Source organism: Typha angustifolia, chromosome 15 (genome assembly GCF_048772165.1).
Source record: "Typha angustifolia cultivar Huaian chromosome 15, ASM4877216v1, whole genome shotgun sequence".
NCBI classification, from domain to species: domain Eukaryota; kingdom Viridiplantae; phylum Streptophyta; class Magnoliopsida; order Poales; family Typhaceae; genus Typha; species Typha angustifolia.
The window spans coordinates 4,533,552-4,560,282 of NC_133253.1; the positions used below are offsets into that span (position 1 = coordinate 4,533,552).

The following is a 26,731-nucleotide window of genomic DNA, read 5'->3' on the forward strand; positions in this document are numbered from 1 at the left end:
TTCAAATCAATGAATTTATAAATTTAAATTTATGCGATATATATATATATATATATATATATATATATATATATATATTAAAAAATTATATAAATCAAGTGGGTATTTATTTACTTAAGAGAGTTAGGGATTTTTGTTAAAGAAAATCACTCTTGGAGTGATTTTAACGTACCTCACTCCCACGTGGACTATATAAGTGGTAGATAAGTCATGATTTTTAAGTATAAAATAAGTATAATATAATATTTAGCAAGCAGACATGAGAATGGTATGAACTTTAAACCTCATCCTTCCATGTAGATTATATACGAGCGTGAGAGCTTTTTTTTGTTTTGTTTTTTAAGTCGTCGTCGGCGTCGTCAATTTCCGTCACGTTTTTACAAGTAACCCCAACGCAAAAGTGGCGAAAGAAAACACGAGAGAGAAAGGGACAGAAAGAGGAGAGTTGGGAGAGAGAAAGGAAGGGGCTCTAGGGTTTGACTCTTTCTTCATCGCTCTCTCTATCCACCTATGGAAATGCCTGGGGGGCGATCGAGCTACTCCCTCCTCAGCCAATTCGCTGACGACTCCCCGCCGTCCGACAGGAGCCGCGGAGGTTGGGATGGAGGCGGCGGGGTGAGGATGCCGTTGCCGTCGGCGCTGCAGCGCCAGTCGAGTGGAAGTAGCTACGGGGGGAGCTCCTCCCTCTCCGGCGACGGATGGCACTACATCCCTTCTTCGTCGCTTGCAGGCATCGATCCGGGGATGGCTCCTGCCGCCGCCGTGGCCGCGGAGGGGCGGGTTGGGTCGGCGGCCTCGTCGAAGAGCTGGGCGCTGCAGGCCGAGGAGACGTACCAGCTCCAGCTTGCGTTGGCCCTTCGGCTTTGCTCCGAGGCCACCTGCGCCGTCGATCCCAATTTCTTAGACCTCGGGAGCCAGATGGGCCCATCGACCACGGGTTCATCGTCGCCCGAGTCTCTCTCCCATCGCTTCTGGGTACGCATCATATTTTTCGAAATTTGCTCCATTCCCTTTGATTTGAGAATTTTATGCATATATGGGCGACAAATTTTCTGGCGAAGAGGAGGCAACATAGTCAATTGTGTTGGAATCTGATAGTGCCCGTAATGGGAATTACTTGCATAGTCGAGCAAATAGCCAAAAGAGAAAAAAGTAAACAGTGGAAATAATGCATTGGGGAATGAGGAAGTGCAATAGCTAGAGCCGGAAGCCTCTAATACATTACAGAGAGATTATAATACATTACAGAGAGATTATAATACATTACAAAGAGATTACTACATATTATCTAAGACGATGAAACTGTAAAAAGAAAGACGTTATCACACTAAATTTACCCTGACATATTTCGTCACATATCCAATTAAGGCTTCTGAATGGGATATTGAGATTTGTAGGAAATAGTCTTGAATAGCGGGTGAACTTTGGGTTTACACTGACTAACTAGATCCTTCTTATGTATTCATCAATTAGTCAGTTATGCAAAGCTATGGAATACGTTTCCCAAGTAGACCAATCTATATTTATTCCCTCTTTCCTCTTTGCATTGCTTTGACCTACTTTTTCTAGTCCGGTTCTTTTTCAATGTCTTTTGGAGTTTAAATCATCTTTAAAATACTTTGAAATATAGGTAATTGTTCAACTTGTAGTATTCTTCAGTTTAAATTAGTTTTCAAGTTTCAACTTCCTACCGCATATTCATCTTCTTATTCACATCTGCACTCTTCTTCAGAACTGTTTCCATTTTTATTATTTTTTGTTGGTACTCTTCTTATTGTGTAGCAATTTTCTGGATGACAAAGGGATAAAATCCATATATGCTCATTGAGTGGTAGGTGGCTTTGTGCCATTTCCTTTGTTGCACATCAACAATATTTGAACCAAACTGTAGAATACGCTCCTATGAGGCATTTCATAGGTCAATTACTAGACCACATTTACATTAGGTTGAAGAAGAATAAACTTCTGTGTGGATTCTATCTTAATTCTGGCTTCTCTTTTAGCTTCAAATTACAAAACAAAGATTATAGCATCCTTACTCTGAAGTTGAAAATAGCTAAAGGAAAATTGTGCTATGCATAACAGAGATGAGTGTATTGACATATTAAAAATGTCAATCATGAGATAACTTCATTGGTGCATGATGCAAATTATAGAAGAACAATAATATTTATGACGGAAGGAGGAGGCAGCACAGAGGTTAAATAGCAGAAGAAAATCTTGGGAGACGTATGTGGTTGAACATGTAGTGTGTGATCTCTTTAGCACTTTAGCTTCTTCATTCTCCTCTTTCCATTGTCACATCAGGAAGGACTTCTCTTTGTGAAAGGGTCTTCAGAAAAGTTGTACGTCCTTCATTGTTTTGAATGTATCAGCTAGTGGCAGGTTTATCTCAAGCCTTGCATGGTCTTGTGGTTCAATAAAATGATGGGTTGCTTGCTGTGGTCACTGCAAGTTTTTTATGACTGGATTGACAAGAGGATGATTAACCCTCCTGAAAGACGTATCTCGTGGAGAATAAGGAAACCTCTTCAGATAGGAAACATAGGAAGTTTCAAGGAGGAGCTTCAGGAAGGTCTCAAAGCTTCATTGAGCACATGAATTTTTCTGTCTGAACAAGCATCTGCCTTTTAGATCTGCTCTTGACTTCTCATTTAAGTAAAGATATCCTTTATAACATAATTTTAGAGATTTAGGGGGATTAGCATGGAATTAAATGAGTTTCTTTTGTCACTGTGATCTTTCCAGATTGCGTTGCTGATTTTCTCTAACTTTACTTAACGGTCTTTGTGCTACATTTTTTTTCTTTGTAGAAGTTTGTTATTTCTATAGTAAGATACTTCATGTATGTAGCAAGTTTAATCTGTCACCACCACTTACCTGAGAGATCTACGTTTATAATACGCAAGAAAATATTTTATTGTTTTGCGTAGTGATTATGATATTTTCATAATCTGCATAATTCTAATCTTTTTCGTATTTTCTCTACCAGGTGAATGGCACTTTGTCATACAATGATAAGATTCCAGATGGATTTTACATGATTCAAGGAATTGATCCTTTTGTATGGACACTCTGCACTGATGTGCAAGAAGAGAGTCGGATACCATCAATCGAGTCACTAAGAACTGTCTACCCCAACAATTCATCAATTGAAGTAGCTCTTATAGATAGAAGAATTGATCCTAATCTAAGGCTCCTAGAAAGTAAAGTATCTACCTTTTCATGCAGTTGTCCTTCAACAAAAGATATGGTGGATCAGATCGCAAAACTAGTTTGTACTAGTCTGGGGTGAGTACAGCATTATTTATTTATGTGTGGCCAGAAAGATAGTTTCTCTTCGCTTCATTAACAAAACTCCCATTTCTGCTATAAGGGGTGCAGCTTTAAAGGAAGAAGAAGAGCTGCTCCCCCGCTGGAAGGAATGCAGTGATTCTCTCAAGTCGAGTACTAGTTCTGTTGTACTCCAGATGGGAAAGTTATCTGCTGGTCTTTGCAGGCATCGTTCCGTGCTATTTAAAGTAAATCTTACTTCATCTTTTAATTCTCTCCAGCTTCTTGGTTTTATTGTAAGAACATGACTTACTGAAATTTTGATTCTTCATAAGTACATTCAAACTCCTCCACAGTATTCTATCAAGTTTTGTTAGGCTTGCCTTTTCTCTCTTCCGGATTTTCTAGACCTCTTTTCTGTTTGTTTCCTGAAAACTAGGTTCAGAGGATCACTTCAAATTTGATCATGGTTTTCTTTTGCTTCATAAAATTTACCTACCTGCTGTTCTGATCTGTAGATGCTAGCGGATGCAGTGAATCTGCCATGCCGTGTTGCAAAGGGCTGTAAGTACTGTAAAAATGATGATGCTTCCTCCTGTCTTGTGCGCTTCGGTCTTGAAAGGTGCGCTACATACTGGAGTTACGACTTGCAATACATTATGACCTAGTCTTTTGCCCCTCTTCATTTGCAGATGCTATGCATGCACTAGTTTTTATGATCTTTTTTTGTTTTTTGTTTTTACTTTTTTTCTTCATTATAAGATCATGAATCTCTAAGGTCATATATTTCTATTTTGGCAGGGAGTGTTTAGTTGATCTGATTGGGGATCCAGGACATTTGTCTGATCCTGATTCCTTCCTCAATGGTCCTTACTCTATTTCAATATCATCACCTCTGCGACCTCCAAAATTCAAATCGGTGAAGACTACTGAGAATTTCAGTTCTTTGGCCAAGCAATACTTCTTAGATTGCCAGTCACTTAATCTCATATTTGATGATGCTTCTGCAGGTGATCAGTTTTAGAAAGCCCTTCACTCTCTTACAACTTTAGCTTGCACTTGCCTGTTTCGTTATGTTCTTTTTTCTATTCTTCATTTCTTTGTGAACTTCCCTTCATTTACTGAAATTCCAATTCTCTTGGATGTTCTCATTGATTAGTTCTTCAGGTTACAATATGAAAGTTCAATTTTTGCTGCAAAATACTTAATTGTATTCCTCAACATTTTCCATTGAAGAAACTATTTTTAATGACTCTGCTGTGCCTGATATTGTTTGTGATGTTTTTGGCACCAAATATAGACTCTAGGCAGTTGATTTCTGTTTAATAGCCATTGCGAGAAGTTGTAAATTCCCCTAGGATCCTTCTCAAATGTGAGTGTTGCTCTAGCAGAAGGTTCAACCATTTTGAAATCTCCAGAATGAACAAAAATCAAGAGACATGCTCAGGAATCACATTTACTTAAACTATATAAGTTACTTCTGCGTAAAGATCTTGTAGATGTAGGAACTAAATCTGGTTCTTGATCATGCCATAATATGACAGTGTATTCTCAGTTATTTATAGTACCTCAAATGAATTTGATATTTGCCAATCGAGTGCCTTACAAGACAATCACATCTTTTGTTATTGCAGGTGCTGGTGTTGGTGGAGAAGATGATCAGTCTTCTGCTAAGCGTCAAGATGAAATGTATGAAGGTGTTAACTACTGTCCACCAGGAACAAATAGCGAAACAAAAATTTCTAACCTGCCCCAAGATGCTCAAAAGATTGTTATACCAAGTTGTCCAGAAGCGATTTCATATTTACCCAAAAAGCATGACCTGTCACAGAAGTTGATAAGTTCTGAACCTACAAGACAGGATGAAGCACAAGTAAAATTTAGTCCACTGGATGGGCATGGGAAGGTTTTGCCACTCATCCCTTCCTCTAATCTAAAGTCTGATAAAAAGAAAGATTTCAGGTTTGTGGAGGATCATCAACGAGGACGAAATAGATCCAACAGTGATATAACTTTTGCTGTTGATGACTTGGATATTCCATGGAATGAGTTGGTCTTGAAGGAAAAGATTGGAGCAGGTAATTTCATGTAGCGAACACAATTTGTACTGTTGTTCTGTATTTCATTAGTAAAAACTAAGAACTAGTAAGACAGGTCATTTCTTTGCTTATGTTATACACTTCATTATACATACCTATGCAAAGATACATGCATGGACATATCTGGGTACAAATTATTAGCATAATTTTTTCAGAGAACATAAACATAATACATATGATATTCTTTCTCTCATGGCCATGTTAAAATTTGGGTGGTTTAATTTCAGGTTCTTTTGGAACTGTTCATCGTGCTGACTGGCATGGTTCGGTATGTTTATTCCATTTCATGCTAAAGTGTTATCCTTGCTTCATACGCCTAATATCTAATATTTTACCACCTGGAACTGCTCTGGTGGGTTCCTAATATTTCTTTCATAAGTTCATTTTTTCTAATAATAGAATTCTCTCATTGTTATACTCAAAATGCAGGACTGTACAATCTTTAGTCCTTCATGCTCAATGGGTTTGCCTAATAAGAGATCTAGGCTTTCAAATCTTTCTTAATTTCTTTCAGTTACAATATTTTTAGAAGTGCAGAATGTGGAGGACTAGATTCCTTCCTTTCCTAGCAGTGTGATTGCCTCTTAGATTATTTTTAGAATTTCTTCTTGTTCTCAAGGGATCACCTAAAGCTTCTTCCCGCCATTATTTAAACAATAATATACAGCTTAAAGTTGATTTTAATTTACTTTTTTAAAGTTTTAACAGTTAGATATTTATCTGTGTGATGCTTATTTATGTTTTTCTAGTATTTCGGTTATGACTCATGAAGTGTCCAACATTTGGACATGCACCTACATCTTACCCATGCCAAATTCCATGTCACAGGTCTTAAAATGAGGATTCATCCTATTACTGAAATATATATTGTCTTTCTTCCTTCAACAATGATAGGGAACTCGCAATTTACAAATCTGTGCAGTTAAATATTTTAAAAGTTGAATGAATTGGTTGGACCGAAAGAAGGGAGATTTATACATTTGGTCCTCACTAGTTGATTTTTTTTTTGGGTATAATATTTAACATTTATATCTGCTTTGTTTAGATGCGATTTTAGTCAGCTGCTACTGGTAGACTTACTCCTAAAGAGACTGAACTGCAATTGCAAACTGCCAAACTTAAAAATAAATTGACATCGATCTCCTTAGTCTTTTCTCTAACTCGATAATCTTTTTCTGCCCTAAGTGGCAACAGCACCACGAGCGGTAGCCTACATCTCTTGCCCATCCCGCTCTTCCGCTGCGGCCTTCTCTCCTCGGCAATGAGATGTTGAACTATCTCTTGCTCTCTCTACTTCCCTCTTTTTTAAGTTTTTTTTTTATGTTTTCAATTTTACCCCTGCTATAAATGGATGACAGACTAGCATTTGAAGTAGTATTGATGGGTAGTATGGGTCTTTTTTAATTTTCTAGTTTTTTATAATCTCAGTGATCATTAAATGAGACAAAAAGATTAGTTTTGATTCTATTTTAGCTACTTGTAATCTTAGTATTAATTTTGAGCTATATTAGAATATATTATATATTATATATAATTATTTTTAATTTTTATATATAAAATACTACACCGCCTTGGCGGGCCTTCCGCCTAGGTGCTAGATGATGAGGTGACCACCTGCAATCCGTGGTAACTTTTCAATACACTGATTTTATTCTATCAAGCTGATATCTGTATCAATTGGCTCTCATCTTGGGAACAATATCTAAGAGAAGAACGGCTAGATGACATTTGGAAAGGCGCCAATTGACAATAACCTTTCATATTTTCAAGATAATAGATGTAGATTTGTAGACAGAAGGTGCAATGAAAAAATGCTTTATTTTGATGAAAATTAGGATCTATTCCATTGTTATCCCAAATAGATACACTAAGGGGTTGATGCTGCATTAGTGTTTGTTACCCTTTTTGTTGATTTTTTGAAACTTAAAATTTTTTATTATTCTTGTTGCATTAATGCATCCTGTTATGTCTATATGTTGTTAGCATAATCATCATCATGTTTATGTTCATGATCTTTTCTTTCATGAGCTTTGTCAATTTTGAATGAAGTTGTATCATTTCTGCTTTGTGTGCTAGCATTGTAAGTGTCTTTTTTTTATTATTTTTAAAAACTTAGTAATGCATGATATCTTCAGGATGTTGCTGTAAAAATACTCATGGAACAAGATTTCCATCCAGAGCACCTTAAGGAGTTCTTGAGAGAGGTATGCTCAAGTAGACATCTTTTGTTAGCCATTCTTTATTGTTGTTGTAATATTTATCTCTTCAAGTTCTTATAAGGATTTATATTAGTTGGAATCTTAGATGATTTGTCAGATCCCAGTAGCTGATAGTTAACTAATTGCCGATCATTCAACTTTATGTATGATATCATTTTTATAGGCAACGATGACTGTGAATTTTTTAGGATATTTAGAGATGTTTTTGTGTTTTTGGCGTATCAGTCTGTGGGTTTTGGTTTAAATATATGTATTAAAACTTACATTGTAGTGTTTTATCTTTAGATTATTTTTTATAAATATTTTATTTTATTAAAGATAAAATAATAGTTAAATATAAATACTGTTCAACATATAATATGATTAAATATATTGATCAAAACTAATATTAATGATTGAATAATTTATAATATAATTGAACACATAATATTAAGTGATAATAATTTAATAATTAAAACTAATGTCTAGTTGAATATAACATGACGAGGAGAACCAAATATTTTATTTGCCGGCACAAGAATAACACGAGAATGTCGCATTAAATACTGTCGATAATTTCTAAAACTGATCCACTGATAGTATTACTTGTTACAACGTCTTACATATTTCATACAAATAAAAATTTATAATTCTCGTATGATATGACATAAATTTTAAACATGCACAGAAATTAAAATTGATTTGATGATGATTGATGGAGATAGGGGAAAAAAAAAGGTTTCATAGGAGTCTCCGTGCTAAGTGTCGTGTCACTATCGGCATAGCCGTTCTTGCTTATAGGTTCTTGTGATTAAGCATATATAAGTTAATCTTTGTGTTAATTGTGTTGGGATTGAGTTTTGATTTGTGGAGTACATGGATTTTATGAATAATCAAGCTGGAAATATGATGTGAATAATTATGTTGCTTGTTTAAAGGTCATGTTGTTGAGGCCCTTGGTACACGTATTTGACATTTTCTCTTATAATCTGATATATGTTGCGGTCACAAGTCTGCTATTGTTCCATGGTTTTCTATCCTGGAAAGTAGAAACTAGCATGTAGTGCATGCCTCTTGTTCCTCATCTTCCTCCACAGCAGCTGAGAATCTCCATTTGATGGCTTTTCTCTCTAGGTTGGCTCTCCAATGCCAGATTAGAGTGATCTGAGTGAGATTAGGAGTAAAGATCTTGTCCATTCAACCTTTGCATTGAGCATCATTGAATAAGATCTTGCAAGCTAAGGTTCTTTGAAGGACATCCTTGGGAGACACTTAGGTTCAGGCATAACATTACTAGGCCAATTTCTAGAACTGTAGTTATATGTTCTGAACAACTGAACCTTACAGGGCTACAAATATCTCAGTTGATTCAGTTATAAGCAGAGGGTAAGTTATTTGTGAGATAGAGATTGAGATGTTGCTAGGCTTTATATATTTGAAGTGGTAGTACAATCAGATGACAGCTATTAATTGCTCCTGGAAAGGTTATATATATATATATATATATACAGGGTCATGTTAAGTCATGAGACAAAACTTGGCAGCCATCTAGGCCATATTTTACTATATACAGAAACAAAGTGAGAACTTGGGAGGTAAACAAAGTACAGATGTATGCAATTCAGCATTCAGAAATAACATTACTGATATTCCAGATGGTAATATATTTCTAAGTATGGGAAACTGTTTTATGAAAGAACCAAACCTTGTGAATGTTTTATCTATTAATGGCACAGTACCATTGGTGATATGCTTCTTCTGGAAGTTCAAATATTTTGCAAAAGCTATTGACAGAAACATAATAATCATAAGAGGATATCTAAATTTGTTGAAGACTGCTGATCTCAGTCTTACTGGGATACTTAACTAGGCAACCTGCTACTTCAAGAAAATTATTTGTTTCCTATAAGCTGTCTTATGTTCACTGTTCAGGATTGTGAGAAAAATGTTCCTCTAGAAGGAGAATCTTGTTCATGTTTTGGGTAGTATATATGTAATGGCAATTCATGGAATTTGGTTTACTTATTGTTCAAATGTAGGCTTAATCTCGATGCTGTTCTGTTGTATGTTAGGTCGCCATAATGAAAAGCCTGCGGCATCCAAATATTGTTCTTTTCATGGGTGCTGTTACTGAACGTCCAAACCTATCTATTGTCACTGAATATTTATCAAGGTTTTTCCTATATCTTCTTTTTAAACCCTTTTGATCTTTTCTTTGCAAAACAAAACTGAGGATGCCCTGCTTCTGTTGCCTTATATGTCTAGATGTTTTCCTTTGACTTGCAGAGGCAGTTTATATAGGCTGTTACACAGAAGTGGTGCAAGGGAAATTCTAGATGAGAGACGTCGATTAAATATGGCATTCGATGTGGTATGCCTTTGTTGACATAGTATATGTTGTGATATCTATCTGTCTTTTGCTTTAAGGAATTTTCTGTGGTAATGAGTTGCATATTGCATGCAGCCATTCTTGAACTCAATAATATATATGTAATGGACAATTGGTTTTTTAGGCAAAGGGAATGAACTATCTTCATAGACGGAATCCTCCGATTGTTCATCGAGATCTGAAATCTCCAAATCTTCTGGTTGACAAGAAGTACACAGTGAAAGTAAGATACATAATTTCCTTCTAACTTATTGAAACTAGTACCTGGTCTCTTGTTGCTGTGACTGGTTAGCACTGGTTATTTCTTTGATGCCTCTGCATTCCATTCTTCCCATTGAAATTTTTGCACCTCTTGGTTGACTTAATTGCTCAGTTTGTTGGTTTAATGATTTTCGTATCTTAACAGTTGATATGAGCTTTACTTACATTCCTATGGATTATTCATCTGGAATTTATTAGAAGACGAAGCCATTTTTATTTTCAACAAGCCAGTGAGTTTGGCATAATCTAAATGGTAGAGTAGTTTTTAATTGGTTAAATATGTTTCTTCAATTTTAGATTCCTATTAGCAGGTGGCAACTGCACTAAGACCTGCAAATCTGCCAGGTTATCTTGGATTAAGGTTAATTTTACAGAAATAGAGGGTGGATGCAGGTGTCCATGCTTTTATTGTTGTAAGAGACAAACATCAATTTGTGAGGCCTAAACTTTCTAATTTTACTTAAATGTTTAGTGGATCTAAGGAGTTTTATTGCAGAAGCAAAGTAGAAGTGCAAATTCTACTTGCACCTATGTGCTTCATGAGCCATAAAAGAGTTCCATACCTTTAGGATTTAAAAAATTAAGAGGTTGTTTCACAGGTTTATTGGTTTTCATAATCTAAGTATGGTGTGATCTGTTTGACACTTTCCTGCTCCTGGATAAACAATTTTTAGTTGCAGCTATGTGCTCCATAAAAGGCTTCTACATCTTTGTGATGAAAACTATAGGAGGTTGTTTCCAAAAATTTGTTTACCAATTTTCAAATTTGATGTGCTTTGCTTGTCTTTTCTTGCTTTTGCGCACCACACCCTTAGGATTCAATTCTACATGCATATTTATCTGTTGTCACGACTAGAATTAGAATGCTATGTAGCCCGACAGAACTTGAGATTCACAAAGTTAACTTTTCAAAATCCACAATATAAAAAAACTAAATGTAATATAACTTTAAGTCAATAAATAAAAACTCTCAAGGAAATAAAGATGTTCAAGTTAGACAACCGATGTCTTTATAGCAACAATTAATGCAACTAAAAGAGAAAAAAATCAAATCCTAGGAGGAGGTAAATGAATCTTAGTGCACCTTGTTCTTCACCATGCTGATCAGATTTAAAATAAATGGCATACTTCATAATGCAAATAATTAACCGATGTAAAACTATGAGTTGGATGTGGTTTTAGGGGAGGTGGTGGATGAAAGATGTAAGAAAAGTGGGAATAAGGTTTCACACCTTCATCACAATGGTTTCATACCAAATCTCACAATGTAGACAAAATTCAAAATTATTCATTAACCCCAAATGGGAAAACGATTGGTGTTAACATAGGCCTACAATGACAATAAGCAAAAAACACTCTAAATAATTGTAAAAAATAAATACAGCCTTAAACACCACATAATAAAAAAAAGATATTATATCTAATCAAAATAAAATCTCTATTGGAGGTATCATCAACTGGCAGTGTCTCCTGTACTGCTACATATGCCAATATGTCCAGTCAATGATTTTCGCATCATTCTCTCTGAATGGAAGAGAACTCGATTTCGTTGAATATGTCCTACTGCTCTCATATTACTCTAGGATATTTGGTCATGTCGCTCTGAGTCACGGTGATCGAGCCACGTGTCATCAAATGTAGGCTGTCCTTTTCAACAAATTAGATACCGTTGGGTGCCATCTTCTCTAGTAAATATAATCTCATCATCTAAAATTTTATCGTAAACTGATAGTATGCTTAAGTTTCATTTTGCAGAGCTCAATCTAAAATGTCATTTCTCATTTTAGCCTTGAGCCTATTGATCCACATTGAGAAGAAGTCACTGGCGAGATAGCGTTCGGTTCTTTTTCTTGCAGTTGATTTGGTTAGAGTCATTTAAAGGAGATTTTTGGTCTAGCATAAAATTGTTTTCTAACCCCATCAGAGTCACTTAAATTGATTAGTATATGATTAAGATAGTTTTGAATCACCACAGGGAGATTTTGATCTAGCCGGGACATCCGACCTACTCATAATTTAGGTTTCGCTTGATGCACGAAAAACAACATTTCATGATGATAACATTGCTCAAAAATAACTTTGATAGCATAATAACATATACATATTTTCTTAAAGTACGAGACGGATAAAAATATAGGTTAATCCATCTGTGATCTATGTGAAAGAACTCAAATTGATAATCCATGTATGAGTAAAAATCTTATGTTTATCCATAAATAAATTTATACTTTAATTGAGTGATATACATAAGTTTTAAACTAAAACAAATTAAATTTGTGCCAAATTTGATCCCAAAGATTAGGGCTACGCCGAATTGAGCCTACCTATCTAAATAAATGGGTTGTGCGGCCCAACTTCCTTTAACAAACGTAGAGTCGCAACCAAACACCTATTGATTTTGGTTGGTTCTTTTTTCGACCTAACTGAATTTGAAATATAATAAGTCAAAACCCACAACAAAACCCACTTGGGCTAAACTGGAAGGTGAAAAGAGTCGAGGAAGGAAAGAAGAAAGGACTAGCTTGTCGGCTAGAGTGGTCGATGGTGAACTATCCTTCCCTCCATGGTTGGCGGCCATGGGATCACCACCCTCGGTGATCCAAGCCACAAGAGCACCAACTAAAGGCATCGATGACATTAGGCCTCCCATGCGAAGCTTTTTTGATTATCTGACAACAACTTGAAATCCCTGGCCGACGCATTTCACCCATGGAGCCTCAAACATATTAATGAAGGTACACAACTATCTACTCTACTAAACTCAAATTAAATATAAGAAGGTGAAGGAGGACTCACAAAAAAGTCGTCGGATAGTCTCCAATTGCTTCGGCAGTTTTCCGATGGCTGCCTTGGCTTTTGCAAACTGGTGATATCGGCTGAGAAAGCTGTCATCATCTCCCTCGGCGCGTAACAGACAAGAGGGAGGGAAGGAGAATCATATGCACTGCACGTCACCTTCCAATTTATTATGTCTTTTTTATTTCTGGTTATTACGTCTGTTATATTTCATTCATTTTGTTTCAATATCATAGTTAGAAGTATTTAGGTTTCCATTAATTTTAATTGCAAATTATTTTATGACTTTCAAGGTTTGTGATTTTGGGCTTTCACGATTAAAGGCAAGTACATTTTTATCCTCCAAGTCTCTGGCGGGAACTGTAAGTTGCTTCAATCTGTTGCTTGCCTGCATCTTCAATTTATTGAGAACACTATGGGCCTCTCTGGTTCTAAAATTTCACTTTCTTTCCACATTAGCCTGAATGGATGGCACCAGAAGTATTACGAGATGAACCATCAAATGAGAAGTCTGATGTGTACAGCTTTGGTGTTATCTTATGGGAACTTATGACATTGCAACAACCGTGGACTAACTTAAATCCAGCTCAGGTTTGTAGTTAACTTCCTACATCCAAGGGTGAAGGCCACTAGTTGATGGCAAGTAGTTCTACTTTATGACTTGTAATTTGCAAGAAAATTGAGTTCATTTATGAGGTTTCTTAAGGAGATAATCCTAATATTGCTTAATATTCTAAAATCACTTTAATTATCAGTCAGTACACATATCCCAAGGACTATATTTTTTTCCTTTCTACTGCTCACAGGAAGGGGATAATCGGAATTATTTCACTCCTAAATCCATTTGGATTATGCAGTAGCTTGATAAATAGTTCTTCTGTGTGGATAAGGGAATTTTTTTTTTTTAATCATGGATCCTTGAGTAGAGTGGAAGGAAAATTCTGCCTATAGATCCAACAAATGCTGTAGACAACAAAGGTTCATAATTGTTTGTGCAGGATATAGTGACACCCATTGAGTCCATGTGTGCACTTATCATCTGTGTGCCAGAACTCTGCACTTAACGGACAATACTTGAAGATAATGCACCTTGAGAAAAGTTTCTTTGTGTGTACTCTAGTAATTTTTGATTCATTTTGGATTTTTCGAACAATTGATTACTGAATATCCTCACCAAGCAGTATCCTATGCCTGTTTATCTGTCTTCAGGCTTTCATTAGCAACCAATATGGTCAAGCAAAAATTAATTCATTTGCTCGACTTTAAGATGATAATTTTCCTTGGAGCATGCTGCAGATTTAGTTATAGCGCTCTTTCCTCTATAGGTGGTTGCTGCAGTAGGGTTCAAAGGAAGACGGCTTGATGTTCCAACTGATCTGAATCCTCAGGTAGCGGCTATCATCGAGTCTTGTTGGGCCAAGTAAGTGGTGTGGTAGTTTTCTCTTTTGTCTTGCTATGCTCTGCTGTTCTGCTTTACGATAATAGCATACCACTTACTGTAGTGAACCTTGGAAAAGACCATCATTCTCCAGTATCATGGAATCCTTGAAGCCTCTGATTAAGTCTCCGATACTCCAGACAGTTCGTGCAGATATGTCACAGGTTTCCTAAATTGCTCCACTAGAACAGCAACCTCCTTCCTTTCTGGTATGCATGAGTAACCTGAACCAGGGCCACAGTATTTGGTACTTGATCAGGTAAGTTACATTCTGTTGTTAAAAAAATTCATTTAGTGGCACGACTATATTCCAGATTCTGAAAATGCTACTATAACAGTTTCTTACTAAGCAAACATGCATCTGTTTCATGAAGATTTAGGCTTTGCACTCCTTTAATTGCAAGGTAAATAAGCTGGTACAAATCTGCAAGACTCTATTCAAGTAATTCAGCTATAATTTGCCTCATAATGAAAACAATGGCCACTAAATGCTCACTCCATATTTTGATTGAATTTCTGTGCTATAACTACCATAAATAGCTAATTTTAAATAGGATAAGCTGATTATAACTGTAAAGTGCAACTTCATTTAATTATGCTTGTGTTAACCAAGTATGCTATCAGTTTTAAACTCATGGAGTTCTAGAATTTTCTTTTTGAGTTTATTGCTTTCTGAGGAATAGTTGAATTTAAGTGAGGTTTTACTTCCCCCCAACTGTCATTGTAATGAAATAACGAGTAGTCACAGCTTTTAAACCCATTCTTCCAAGTTGGTTTGTCTTGAGGTAAAGATGTCACAAAAGATGATTTTTACCTTCAACAGTTTTGAGAAGGTTAAATATCTTGGAAAAAGGGAATCCTTTTGTAGGAGATTCTTGTGATTCGCCGATAGTTTTGTATTCCAGAGAGCTATTGGTGAGTCTCATTGATGGCAAATGGATGGAAAAACTCACTAGGTTGACTCCATGTTATTGTCTTGGTTTTGGTCTTGCAACATTTCTTTTATATCAAATCCATATCAACTTTGCTGATACATAACTTACTGCCTATTCTTTTTGTGGACTGACTGAAACTCACTTTCATTGATCTATTGGTCTAAATAGTATTAAGATTATACTTGTGTGAGAGGTTATCATAGTTGGGTTCCTGCTTATGTTTGACTAGCCATTTGACCCTTTAATGGGTTTACCATTAATCATGTGGTGCTCCAACTGAAGTCATGTTAGAAGACAAAAATCAAAACATGATTCTCATCTTGCGTAATATTGGGTGCATGTAATCAGTTCAATTATTAACATAAATAACTTAGGGAATGTAACTGCAACTACTACATTTTAGAATCCTTTTGAAAACCGTGTCATGTATTTCCAGGTTCATTGCTCTCCTGCTGCTGTCTCAAAGAGAGTGGCAAGCTGCTGATGATTTGAGCACTGCTGTCAAATGGCCCTCAGTGATCCTTCCATTGCCAATGAAATTCAGTTGCCTGTCGATTCTACATGTACAGTTTGTTTGGCCAAAACAAATCATTGTTGAAAATGAGCTAATATGCGATCAACAACACCGATGTTAGCGTCAATATTTGTTTGGAGCGGGTATAGAGGGATTCATCTTCCCGCAATGATTGTTATTGTTTAAATCTAATTTGTATAAATCACTTCTCTAGGTACATTATCGTGCTCTATGTATACATGTATTGATGCCACACAGAATAGTGTGATAAAAGATAGGCCATAGTTTGATACAATGTTGCATGAACGGTAGTGTAAGAATTATTTGGATAAGAAAAGAAAAGTTCGTTGACCATTAAGTTGAATGATGCTAAAGGGTAGATAGCTTTAGGATCATGATCTATGATTTTGCTATTCATTTCAATTCTTCCCAAGTTTATATTTAGTTGGAAAGTTAAAAAGCGGTGATGAATGAAATCAATGATTATGCTTTGGCAATGGTAGGGTGAAGATAAATATTTCTATCGAACAAAATTATCATCTACTTGTTGTGATTGAAAATTATAAAAATAATATATTCTTGAGATATGAGATCGAGTTGAATTAAGGTGCAATTTACAATATTAAACTTTGATCTAAACTAGAGTTAAAAAAAATAAAAGGACACTAATTAAAAGGTTTCTTAACTGAAAAGTTAATTATATAATTAAAAAATAGTTAGAAGGTGAAAAGATGCAGATGAGAGGATGCTTTTTAAATAATAAATAATTAGTTATAATTATGAAAATGAGTCTTATCTAAAAATTTACTCACAGATTTATTTATTTTAAAATAACATCATAAAAATTAATATTTCTAATATATTTTGCCCTTAACTATTCGAGTAATTTTTCCAACGGTGTTGCTAAGATGCAATGTGTTTCCGATATTAATAGGGATCTTACACTTGATGATCGTAAAGCCATTTATAATTTACTTGTTTGTTTCTTTGTTGTTATAATGCTCTAAATGGGGGCAAGTAGAGTCCAAACGGATTTGATATGATCGAAGAATGCTACTAGAGATGACAATTTTCTTATATATATATATATATTCATGAATATGATCCTCAAGTTATCAAATACAATTGGGAAGATGATCGCTATGTTGGAGAGTAATTCTTTGGGTGGTGCTCTTCGGCTACACCTTGTAAAGTGGGAGTGGGAGATATTTGATGTGATATAAAATTGATATTAAAATAATCAAGAATAGTAAACTTGTATTGAGAATAATATTTTGTTATAAATGACTAAAATATGTTTTCTTGGATAGAAATATGCACTAATACATAAATAATATTTTAATTAATCTTTACTTGTGTATTTTTTTTTGAGAGAGGAAGTATAATAATAAAATAATAGTTGATTTAGGTGTTATCCTCTCGAGGGCAAAAATATAAATTTTTTTAAAATTAGTAATTTGGTGGTATAAGATGAAAGGAGAGAGAAATACGAATTACTACACTAGTATAAGTCTGAGTGATTGCTTAGTTATTATACCAATATAACGATGCTTATTTAAAAAAAAATTAATTCTTATTCCACAAGTAAATAGATGCTTGACTCCTTTTAGGGGCACCGTCAGCACAAATCTAGATAGAAATATATATCTTAGTCAAAGTTAACCAAATAAGGGTGCTTCACTGTTTTGTCATGGCATGGGCACACTGGGTAGCACTCCCAACGCTATTTTTGAAGGTTCAATCCTAAGGTTATCCTCAAAGGTCTTCTTTTATTCTTTGTTGCTCTGGGATTCTTATGGCCTTGGTTGGATTGTCAGCATTCGAAAAAGTTCCCTACCCATTAAGATAAAGACTTTTTTGTAAGGGGTTTTCATGTCCATTCTTCTAGCTCTTTGTGGTTAATTATTAGAATCCTTTTAACATCTTCTTTAGCCCATTTTATCATATCCTTTTGGGATGCTCTTTTTTCCTAATATGTGGTTGCTTTGCTCTCCACCATCAGTATTGATCTTCTTGGAGGATGACCTCACTATGCTCGAGGCTCTAGTAGGCCACAAATGCCTCTTTGGCTTGTTCAATGAGAAGAATCAATGATTCTTCACGATAGAGACCTAGACAACTATAGGCTTATGAAATTCCATTCTTCGATATAGAAAGATTGGAGTTCTTCCTTTCGAGTATCTTCTGAAACCTTACGTGATCTTACCCTTCGGAATATATTTTCCACTTCTTCAATAATATAACAAGTAAATTTATTTAAAACAACATGCCATTATTTTTATTATGGTTTACACCGAGGGTTAATTTTACCATAATATTAGTTAATCGTAATAGATAATATTACATTTCTTTTGAATATAAGAAATTAAAATATTTAGAACAGTTCTTGTTTGACCTTGAATAATAGTTCAATAGTTCTCAATTTATATATGTATATAATAGGATTTTTTTTATTTATTAATAGTATACAATACGAGCAACTACTTTTTATGGACTCCGAAAGTAACGAGTCACGGAGACGGATATCCATACGCGAGTCGGACCGGTGATCTCTACCCGTTTTAACCCCCCATCTCGTTGGGGGAATTAGGGCAAGAACGAGAGGTTCGGGCCCATGGAGATGGAGAGCTCACGTAGATCCACCGCTGCCCGGGAACCCAACCTCAAGAAGCCTAGACTGGCTCAAGGACCCACCGCCGCCGTCAACCGTGGCAGCCAGTTCCCGATGCCGCCGCCGCCGTCGTCGTCGAGGTCCGCCACGGCTCAGGCGTTGCCCTCCAGGTCAAGAGAGGAGGATTCAGTGAGAGGAGGAGGAGGAGGAAGTTACCAGCAACAGCAGGAGCTGGTAGCGCAGTACAAGACGGCGCTTGCGGAGCTTACGTTCAATTCGAAGCCCATCATTACGAATCTCACCATCATCGCCGGGGAGAATGTCCACGCTGCCAAGGGAATCGCCGCCGCCATCTGCGCCAATGTTCTTGAGGTGACATGATTTACTAGAATTTTCTTATCAATTATGTACTCAAGCTTCTGTAAAGTTCGATTCCTTTTCCTTTTTCTTCTCTTTTGTACTTGAAGCAGTTAGTACTGCAATCGAGTGATTGCGATGTAATATCTCTCCTTTTAGTAGTGGAAGGCAACCCTCTGTTGTAATAGGAAAAAAAGGCAGTTTATTTTGTGCACTCGTTCTTTGTCTACTAAGTAAGTTGTGAACTTGGAGAAATGCGCCTTATCAATTAAACGAGTTCTGGACAGATGACTTCTGAGTTGTGCCGATATGCAAGTACTTGTAAATTGTATTGGAACGCCGATATCTCCACTGAAATTTGTTTGACTTTTTTCCTTCTTTCTCTAAATTTTTGTTGTTGGGTTTTCGAGTTGGTTGTAATGCTTTGGACTGCATATTATATCTGGATTATGGTAAAAAAACTGCAGTTTCTCATTTCTACTTCTGTCAAGAGGTACCACAGGATTTCTAGACTCTTCTTCTGTGATGATAAGTTGTATTCAAACTTGTACCATCCATGAATAGTTCAGTATGGATGAACAACTTTTGGAAGTGTTAATGAACGGTTCAGTATAGGATGCTCTCTGCAGATCTAAGCATTTATAGTGACTATCATCTGTTTTTTGTCCCTCTTTGTGGCAATATTTCTGGTGCATTTATCTAATGTTGACTTTTACTTGCAGGTCCCCTGTGATCAAAAATTGCCGTCTCTATATCTTCTTGATAGTATTGTCAAGAATATTGGAAGAGATTATATTAAATATTTTGCTGCAAGACTGCCGGAGGTAGGACTACCAAAAACATCATACATACATACATACATGAGAGAGAGAGAGAGAGAGTTTATTGTTTCTTTTCTATGTACTTTCTCACTTTGATTATCTTTATGAGACTATAGTTAAGAACTTAATATATATTTCTTGAACAGTTTTTAACTTTTTTTCATATAATTTGATTCACTTTGAATTTCAAGCTAATTTTCTTTTCTTTGTTCAGAAGTCTATATTCTTCTTTTCCTTTGTTTGCAACATTGTAGGTATTCTGCAAGGCTTATAAACAGGTTGATCCTTCTATGCATTCTAGTATGAGACACCTTTTTGGGACATGGAAAGGAGTCTTTCGTCCTTCATCGCTTCAGGAGATTGAGAAAGAACTGAATTTGCAACCAATCATCAATGGTTCATCAAGAGTTGCAATCCAGAGAACTGATTCTCAGTCGCAAAGTACACCCAACAGCATTCATGTGAATCCAAAATATTTAGAAGCAAAACAGCGGCTTCAACAGTCAACTAAGGTGAGTGAAATCTCTAAGTTTGTTTCTACTATTTCTTTTAGTGCATGATGAGATCCTTACTAAAGGTAGTTCATTAACTTTCTTTTGTTTGCAGTTCAATGTCATTTTGGTTTGCTGATCAGCTTCTGTTATTTATTTATTTATGAAGGGACCAGTAGGAAAAAACGATCACCTCAGTACCAAGGTAAATTCTGGTGTTCTCACAGAGAGGTCTGATGGGAGAGCCATTGATGGAAGTACATGGCCGTGGAAGGATATTTTGAGCAATAGACCTGTATGCATTTTGCTCCTCCTTTGATTCTTTGCATAGTTAACCATGAAAGAGATGTTTAAATTGAATTTTCCTTTGTAGCTTTCCCTTTAAGCCACTTCTAGTTAAAAGTGGAAGTCCTTTTTTTTCCCTTTTGACTTATGGTTTAGATTAAATGCAGAATGCGCAACGCCCTCAGAGGGATCTGTTAAATAATCCCATACATGAAAAAGAAGTAAGCGATTTCAGAGGTCCTGAATTTTCCTCTGAGATCCCTCAGCAGTCAGACCTGGGAGTTGGAAGGGTTAGGCAGACACTAAGAGAGCGAGATGGATATGAAAAACCATATTATGTTGCTGGTATAGGTTCTTCTGAAACACAAGTGATCGGAGGGAGCCATTTTGGAATAAGTAAGTCTTTAGAATCTGCACAATCTGAAAGCCTTCTGCCTTTGGGTCATCTAAACAATACAGAAAGGAGCAGATCGTCATCTAAAACATGGAAGAATTCTGAAGAAGAAGAGTATGTGTGGGATCAGATGAATCCTCAAGAAACAGATCACAGTGTAAAGAAAGGTGAATGGAACGGTGAAGATGCAAATAAGTTTTCAAATTTGCAAAGGAGCAAGTGGATGCCTCCAGTTACTCAGCACCTAGAATCACACCTGAACAATGTCAAGAGCTTTTCTAGATCTGTGAAGGCCACAGGAAAGGATGGAAAAGTTCCACTATTTAAGGTATATATCTATTTAAGTTCTTATTTAATTGCTTGTTGTAAAATCTGAATTACATACTAGCTAGCTATTTTTAGCTGTAGTAGAAGCTATTCTTCTCTTCTTTGCATGTAATTATTCCATATAGAGTGTATTTTATATGTTAGTGAAGCTGCTGAGTACATTCTAGAGAAACACAAGCAGAAAAGACGTAGGTTGCTAAAAAATTTCCACTGTATTGGATGTAATTGGTTTCGTAATTGCACCTTAGTACAAAGATGATGAATGCAATAGAGGTAGGACCGAAAACGGATTAGATAGTGCTCAACCAATATCCGAATCTATATTTTTTATCTGGACATGAATATTTGACAGTTAGTAAAAATTAAAACCATATCCTAACTAATTGGATACAAATATTAGTTGGATACAAATCGAACAGATACGGATCAACTATTAACCGGACACGAATATGAACCGAGTCATTAAATAAAATTGCACAATGCTTAGTAGATAAGGAACTCTCCTTTTTGAAACACAAGTATAAATGAACTTGCACATCTACAATTTTTTATGCTGATGTGAAATGATGAATCTACACAAATATACATTTTTGTCTATAATTCGTTCAGTCTATAGATTATACTACACCTATAGATAAGAGTTGCAGCATATAACAAAGAACTATAACGCAAATTTTTAGTGCATATAACTCCAAATTTGACTGCTCATATTTGTCAAATAGGTGAATTTAATCAACCAAAATTAGTCTTGTTAAAAGAGGGCGAAGAACCAAGGACAGATGGAATCATCTTCTGCAGTGACCCTTCACTAGAATTAGAAAGCTTGTTGTAGATCTGAACCATTAGATGTCCTGAAAATGCCAAATGCTAGCTAAAATCAAAATCACAAAGTATGGATCTAATAAGTTTAATAGTATAAGCATTTTCCTAAACAACTTCCAAGCATGTAAGTCTAATTAGAAAAGTAACAAATACATGAAGAAGTATGACTCCTAGAAGAGATCAACAATTGAGAGCTTATAGTCCTAATTTTCTACATTTAGAATTGCCGCAGGAACTGTCCCGTGTCTAAAATTTAAAAATAAACAAAAATTTAAGAAGGACCTGAAGTCACAAATGCAAATGGTTCAAGGTCAGAACCTCCTTTCTGCAATGAAGACATTGATTCATAAATATTACAAAAATTAAGAACAATAGAAGAAGTACCAAACAAGCTCTCTGTATTTAATATGCCAATGGCTTTAGCAATGTGTTGTGAATGAGCTTCTTCAATGAGCTCCATTCATCCAATGAGCTTCAATATCTTGGATAAGATTTTGTCGATGGCTTTATCAATGTGACAATCACTAATCCCAATTCAGTTTCATCAAGAGAGACGTCAAATTAGTTGATGATAAATCAGATTTACATCCAAAGTGCTCCAAATACTAGATTTAAGCAACACATTAACATATAACAAAATAAAAGTACACGGATCAAGTGATAGCCTACTATGATTTGTTAACAAGAAGCATCAAGCACGCTTGTCACAAAAGTGATCTCGAGGGAAGCGACAAAAAGGAAGTAGATGGGGAAGTGTAGGGAGTTGGGGGCGAGGAAGGAAACAATATCGCCCTTGGAGATGGAGAAGCAAGAGGAGATGGAGCGCGTCAGAGCTAAGGAAGAGGAAGGAGAGGGACTCTCTGGAGTTGACGTCGGCAAGAACGAGGCAATCAGGATAGGTGGACACATGGTGAAAGGAGACAATGGAACTTTCGTGGTGGCTGAGTGAGGTATGTTGGATGAATAGCTAGGTTAGGGTTAGATAGTTTTAATTGTTTATATATAAACAGGTAAACAAATACCTGAACCCAAATGCGACTAAGTTGTATAAAACCATATCTGGATCTGATTTTTTTCCTCTAAATTTCTATCGGGATCTAGATCCGGGATAGGTAGCAAATTTGCACCCATATCCGGTCCAATCCGGATATGGTTTTGGGTCGGGTCGTACTTAATCCGACTCATTTTCACCCCTAAATAAAGATAACCGGACCGGATATGGTTTCGGGTCGGGTCTTACTTAATCTGACCTGTTTTCACCCCTAAATAAAGGTAACCGATAATATTCATTTCAATTACTTTACTGGCATATGGTAACTTTCACTTCTTAACTTGATCATCATGTTATCACTGATGACAGCTGATACGTCGAGGTTGATGTATATCTGTTTGTGCAGGACCATGAAGTTAATCTTCCAGATCTCCAAATTAAGCATGATGCTAACTCAAAAATTGATAGAGAAAGTTCTGCAGAGTTACAATCTGAACAATATGTCTCAGAGCCTCATGCCTCTTCAAAGTGGGTCCCATGTGCATCAGCATCACCACTTACAGATATTGGTTTGGATAAGATATCCTCAAAGTTTTCTAGTCAATCACAGGTGAGGCCCAATTCTTTTGGTGGTAGTTTATCGAAGAGTATATCTTCATCTTTACCTATTACAGGGTCTCTATCTGTTAGTACATCTTCAAACTTTGGAAGTTTAAGTAAAATAGTGTCGAGACCAGACGAAACATTTGCGCAACAAAGGCAGCATGATTTGCAACCTCCATCACACTCCACTCATCTACCTCCATCTTCCTCACCATTTCCTCATCTTGAATTATCAAATATTGCAGAACATGAACATCTTCAGTCCAACTCTTTTTCTCAAATGGGTCAAAAACCAATTAATCTTCAAGCTCAGTCGAATCAAGGAAAGCAACCAGGGTTTGCTGTGGATTCTTTTTCTAATCCAGCTCAAAATGTCGTCCAGCATGCTAGCAGTCTGATAAATCCAACAGCAACACTGCCACAGCCTTCTCAACACGTGCAAAACCCATCTGCTTCCACATCTTCAGAACACTATGCACACCTTAAGCCACATATTCCCTCCCTTCATCAATCACAGTCCAGTCTAGCACTGCAAGAGACCCTGCAGTCTCAACCTTCTGTTCAATTCTCTCTGCCCAGGAGTTCTGGAGAACAACAAATAGGAGGTCGAAGAGGTGATTTATATAATCCTGCTGTTGAAACCTCAGGACAACCTAGCACAAGTAATTTATCGGCTGCTATTATTAGGGGTGAACTTCTGCCTAGTAATCAAGTGAGCAGTCTGCAGAACTTGAATGTAAAGCATTCCCTGCCAAGTGGACCTCTTCCTACTCAAGTTTCATCTGCTGCAGTCACTTCTTTATCAGTATTGCTGTCAACAGCCCGTGGTGAGATACCAACTCCGATGCCGCCCCTAATGAGCACAGTGCTTCCTCCCTTGCCACCTGGTCCACCGCCGCCATCATCCTTGGTACTTCCAACCTGTCAGATCTCTAACACTTCCAGTTCCACTGTAGATCCACTTTCAAGTCTTCTAAGTTCTTTAGTTGCAAAAGGATTAATATCCTCAGCAGCATCGGAAATTAAAGCTGGAAGTTCAGCTCAGCCTGATCAACTTCCAAATCAGAGCAGTGGCCTTGCTCATTGCACCTCAAAGCATGTTCTTCCAACTTCAACTACCACAAGCATCGAGTCGTTTACAGAAAGAGGTTCCTCGGCTTCTGAATCAGTCTCTCTGGCAGATGCTGCTTTGTCACATTCTGCTTCAACTGAAATAGCAGGCCTCATTGGCTTTGACTTCAAGTCAGAGACACTGCGAGAATACCATCCCCAAGTAATATATAGCCTGTTTGATAACCTAAATTATCAATGTAGTATATGTGGTCTAAGATTCAGATTTGATGAGCAGCTTAATAGCCACTTGGAATGGCATGGGCATAAGAAGCTTGAAGGGAGTAATTTTAGAAGTGTGTGCCGAAGATGGTATATGGATACACATGAGTGGATTGCTGGATTGGTTGGACCAAAAAATGGACAGATGGAGTTGACTGCATCTCTGGACGATGTAGGCCTTCTGGAAGAACATTGTGAACCAATGGTTCCTGCAGATGAAAACCAGATTATATGTGCATTATGTGGAGAACCATTTGAAGATTTTTATTCTGTTGAAAGGGATGAATGGATGTATAAAGGTGCTGTTTTCTTGAAGTTACAAATTATGCAAGATATTACTGCAGACATGGGTGAGACTGAAGGGCAGGTACCTATTGTGCATGCCAAGTGTATATCTAGAAGCTCATCCTTTGTCATGGAAGCAGTGTGAGCATGATTTTGTGGTATGTTCTATATTAGTTACCCTATTTTGATCTTGCATTACATTTCTTGTCATCTCGTCACATTTATGGAGTATCTAATTGTTCTACATCCTTCAGATTTTCCTCATTTGGGAAAAAAAACGCTTTAACCTTTTGGCACATTTTAAAGCAAGCTTATGCAGAGCAAGCCAAACTGGATTCTCTGGCTCCTGTAACTAAGATTGTTCTAGTCATGGATTGCAACATTGGTCGCGAAAATTGCCGATTACAGTGTCCCCATTGTGCCATGCCAGCATTTACCTTACAATTGACTAATTGGCATGTTCACATGCCACTGTCTATGATTTACAAATTTTCACTGCATAAGAAACATAACAGAAAGCTTTTCTCAAAAAAGAATCATTACTGGAAGGATCAAAGCTCACAATTTATCCTCTAATATCATGAACTTTTGACCAATAGGATGGATGGCCATTCTAAATTTAAAAAAAAAAATTACTCCTGTTTCTTGAAGTTTTTATTGATCATAATATTTTCCCTCTTTCTTATTCCTTGCAGTTCTGCTTGATATTTCACGGAGAGACGTGCACCACTATGTAGTAGTAGTTCCAGGAACTGGAATCAAATCTACTAGATTTTGCTCTTACTCTTGACACTCTTGACCTATGGCATTGCATGGCAACAGGGATATTCTATTGCGTATGAAAATGAGCATTCGTCTTTCACCTCCCCACGTGTATGTGTCTATGTCTGGAAGAGATCTATAGTCAAATTGTAGCCTTCTCCAGTCACTTGCCAAATGTGTTTGATGTAGTTTGCGTGTTCATTGATCCAGTTCTACGTCAGGCATGGGGGAAAAGAAAAAAAAGAAGAAGAAACAATGTATGTTCATGCCTCACTTTCTTGCCAGAAAATTTTGACATTGTAAAATAGATAGATACCTGCCACTTCAGTATCTTTTCCTTTTGATCAATTTGGTGGCATAGGACTTGTGCTTGAGAATCGCAGCGGCTGTAATATTCTTGGTATAAAGATAGTTACTTCTTGTCACAATTTTAATATGCGAGGGAGGATTCGTTTGCTTCTTTCCTATGGTCCTACTTTATTCTTCACAAAGCCTTTTGAGCGGTAGCCGTTAATCTCGCACTGCAACTTGTTGAAGTTAAAAAGTGGCCTTTAAGAAATAAACTAGAACAAAGCACGGCCGGAAGCAAAACTAACCAGTGGGATGGGGGAATTCACCTCCAAGTTGACTGATTGAGTTCTAAAATAACCAACATCCTCCTCTTAATCACATGCGAGCAACATCGTCAAGATTATCGTAGAAGACAAAACAGATAAAACGAAGCCAAAGATTAAAGAATAAAAACAG

General features: G+C 36.5%; 1 protein-coding gene across 1 annotated transcript; it reads left to right on the forward strand.

The window, feature by feature from the left end:
• The first annotated feature begins 372 nt into the window (after nucleotides 1–372).
• On the forward strand, nucleotides 373–26,412 carry LOC140778876 (uncharacterized). The gene is made up of 22 exons (XM_073123770.1): nucleotides 373–975; nucleotides 2,993–3,291; nucleotides 3,377–3,521; nucleotides 3,792–3,895; nucleotides 4,075–4,283; nucleotides 4,908–5,351; nucleotides 5,600–5,640; nucleotides 7,508–7,576; nucleotides 9,643–9,743; nucleotides 9,857–9,941; nucleotides 10,084–10,182; nucleotides 13,310–13,378; nucleotides 13,476–13,607; nucleotides 14,342–14,436; nucleotides 14,519–14,618; nucleotides 18,494–18,886; nucleotides 19,594–19,695; nucleotides 19,947–20,204; nucleotides 20,353–20,478; nucleotides 20,636–21,190; nucleotides 23,409–25,380; nucleotides 25,918–26,412. The coding sequence occupies exons 1-21, from the start codon at nucleotides 511–513 to the stop codon at nucleotides 25,365–25,367; spliced, it is 5,850 nt and encodes a 1,949-aa protein (XP_072979871.1). The 5' UTR covers nucleotides 373–510; the 3' UTR covers nucleotides 25,368–25,380; nucleotides 25,918–26,412.
• The last annotated feature ends 319 nt before the right edge of the window (nucleotides 26,413–26,731 follow it).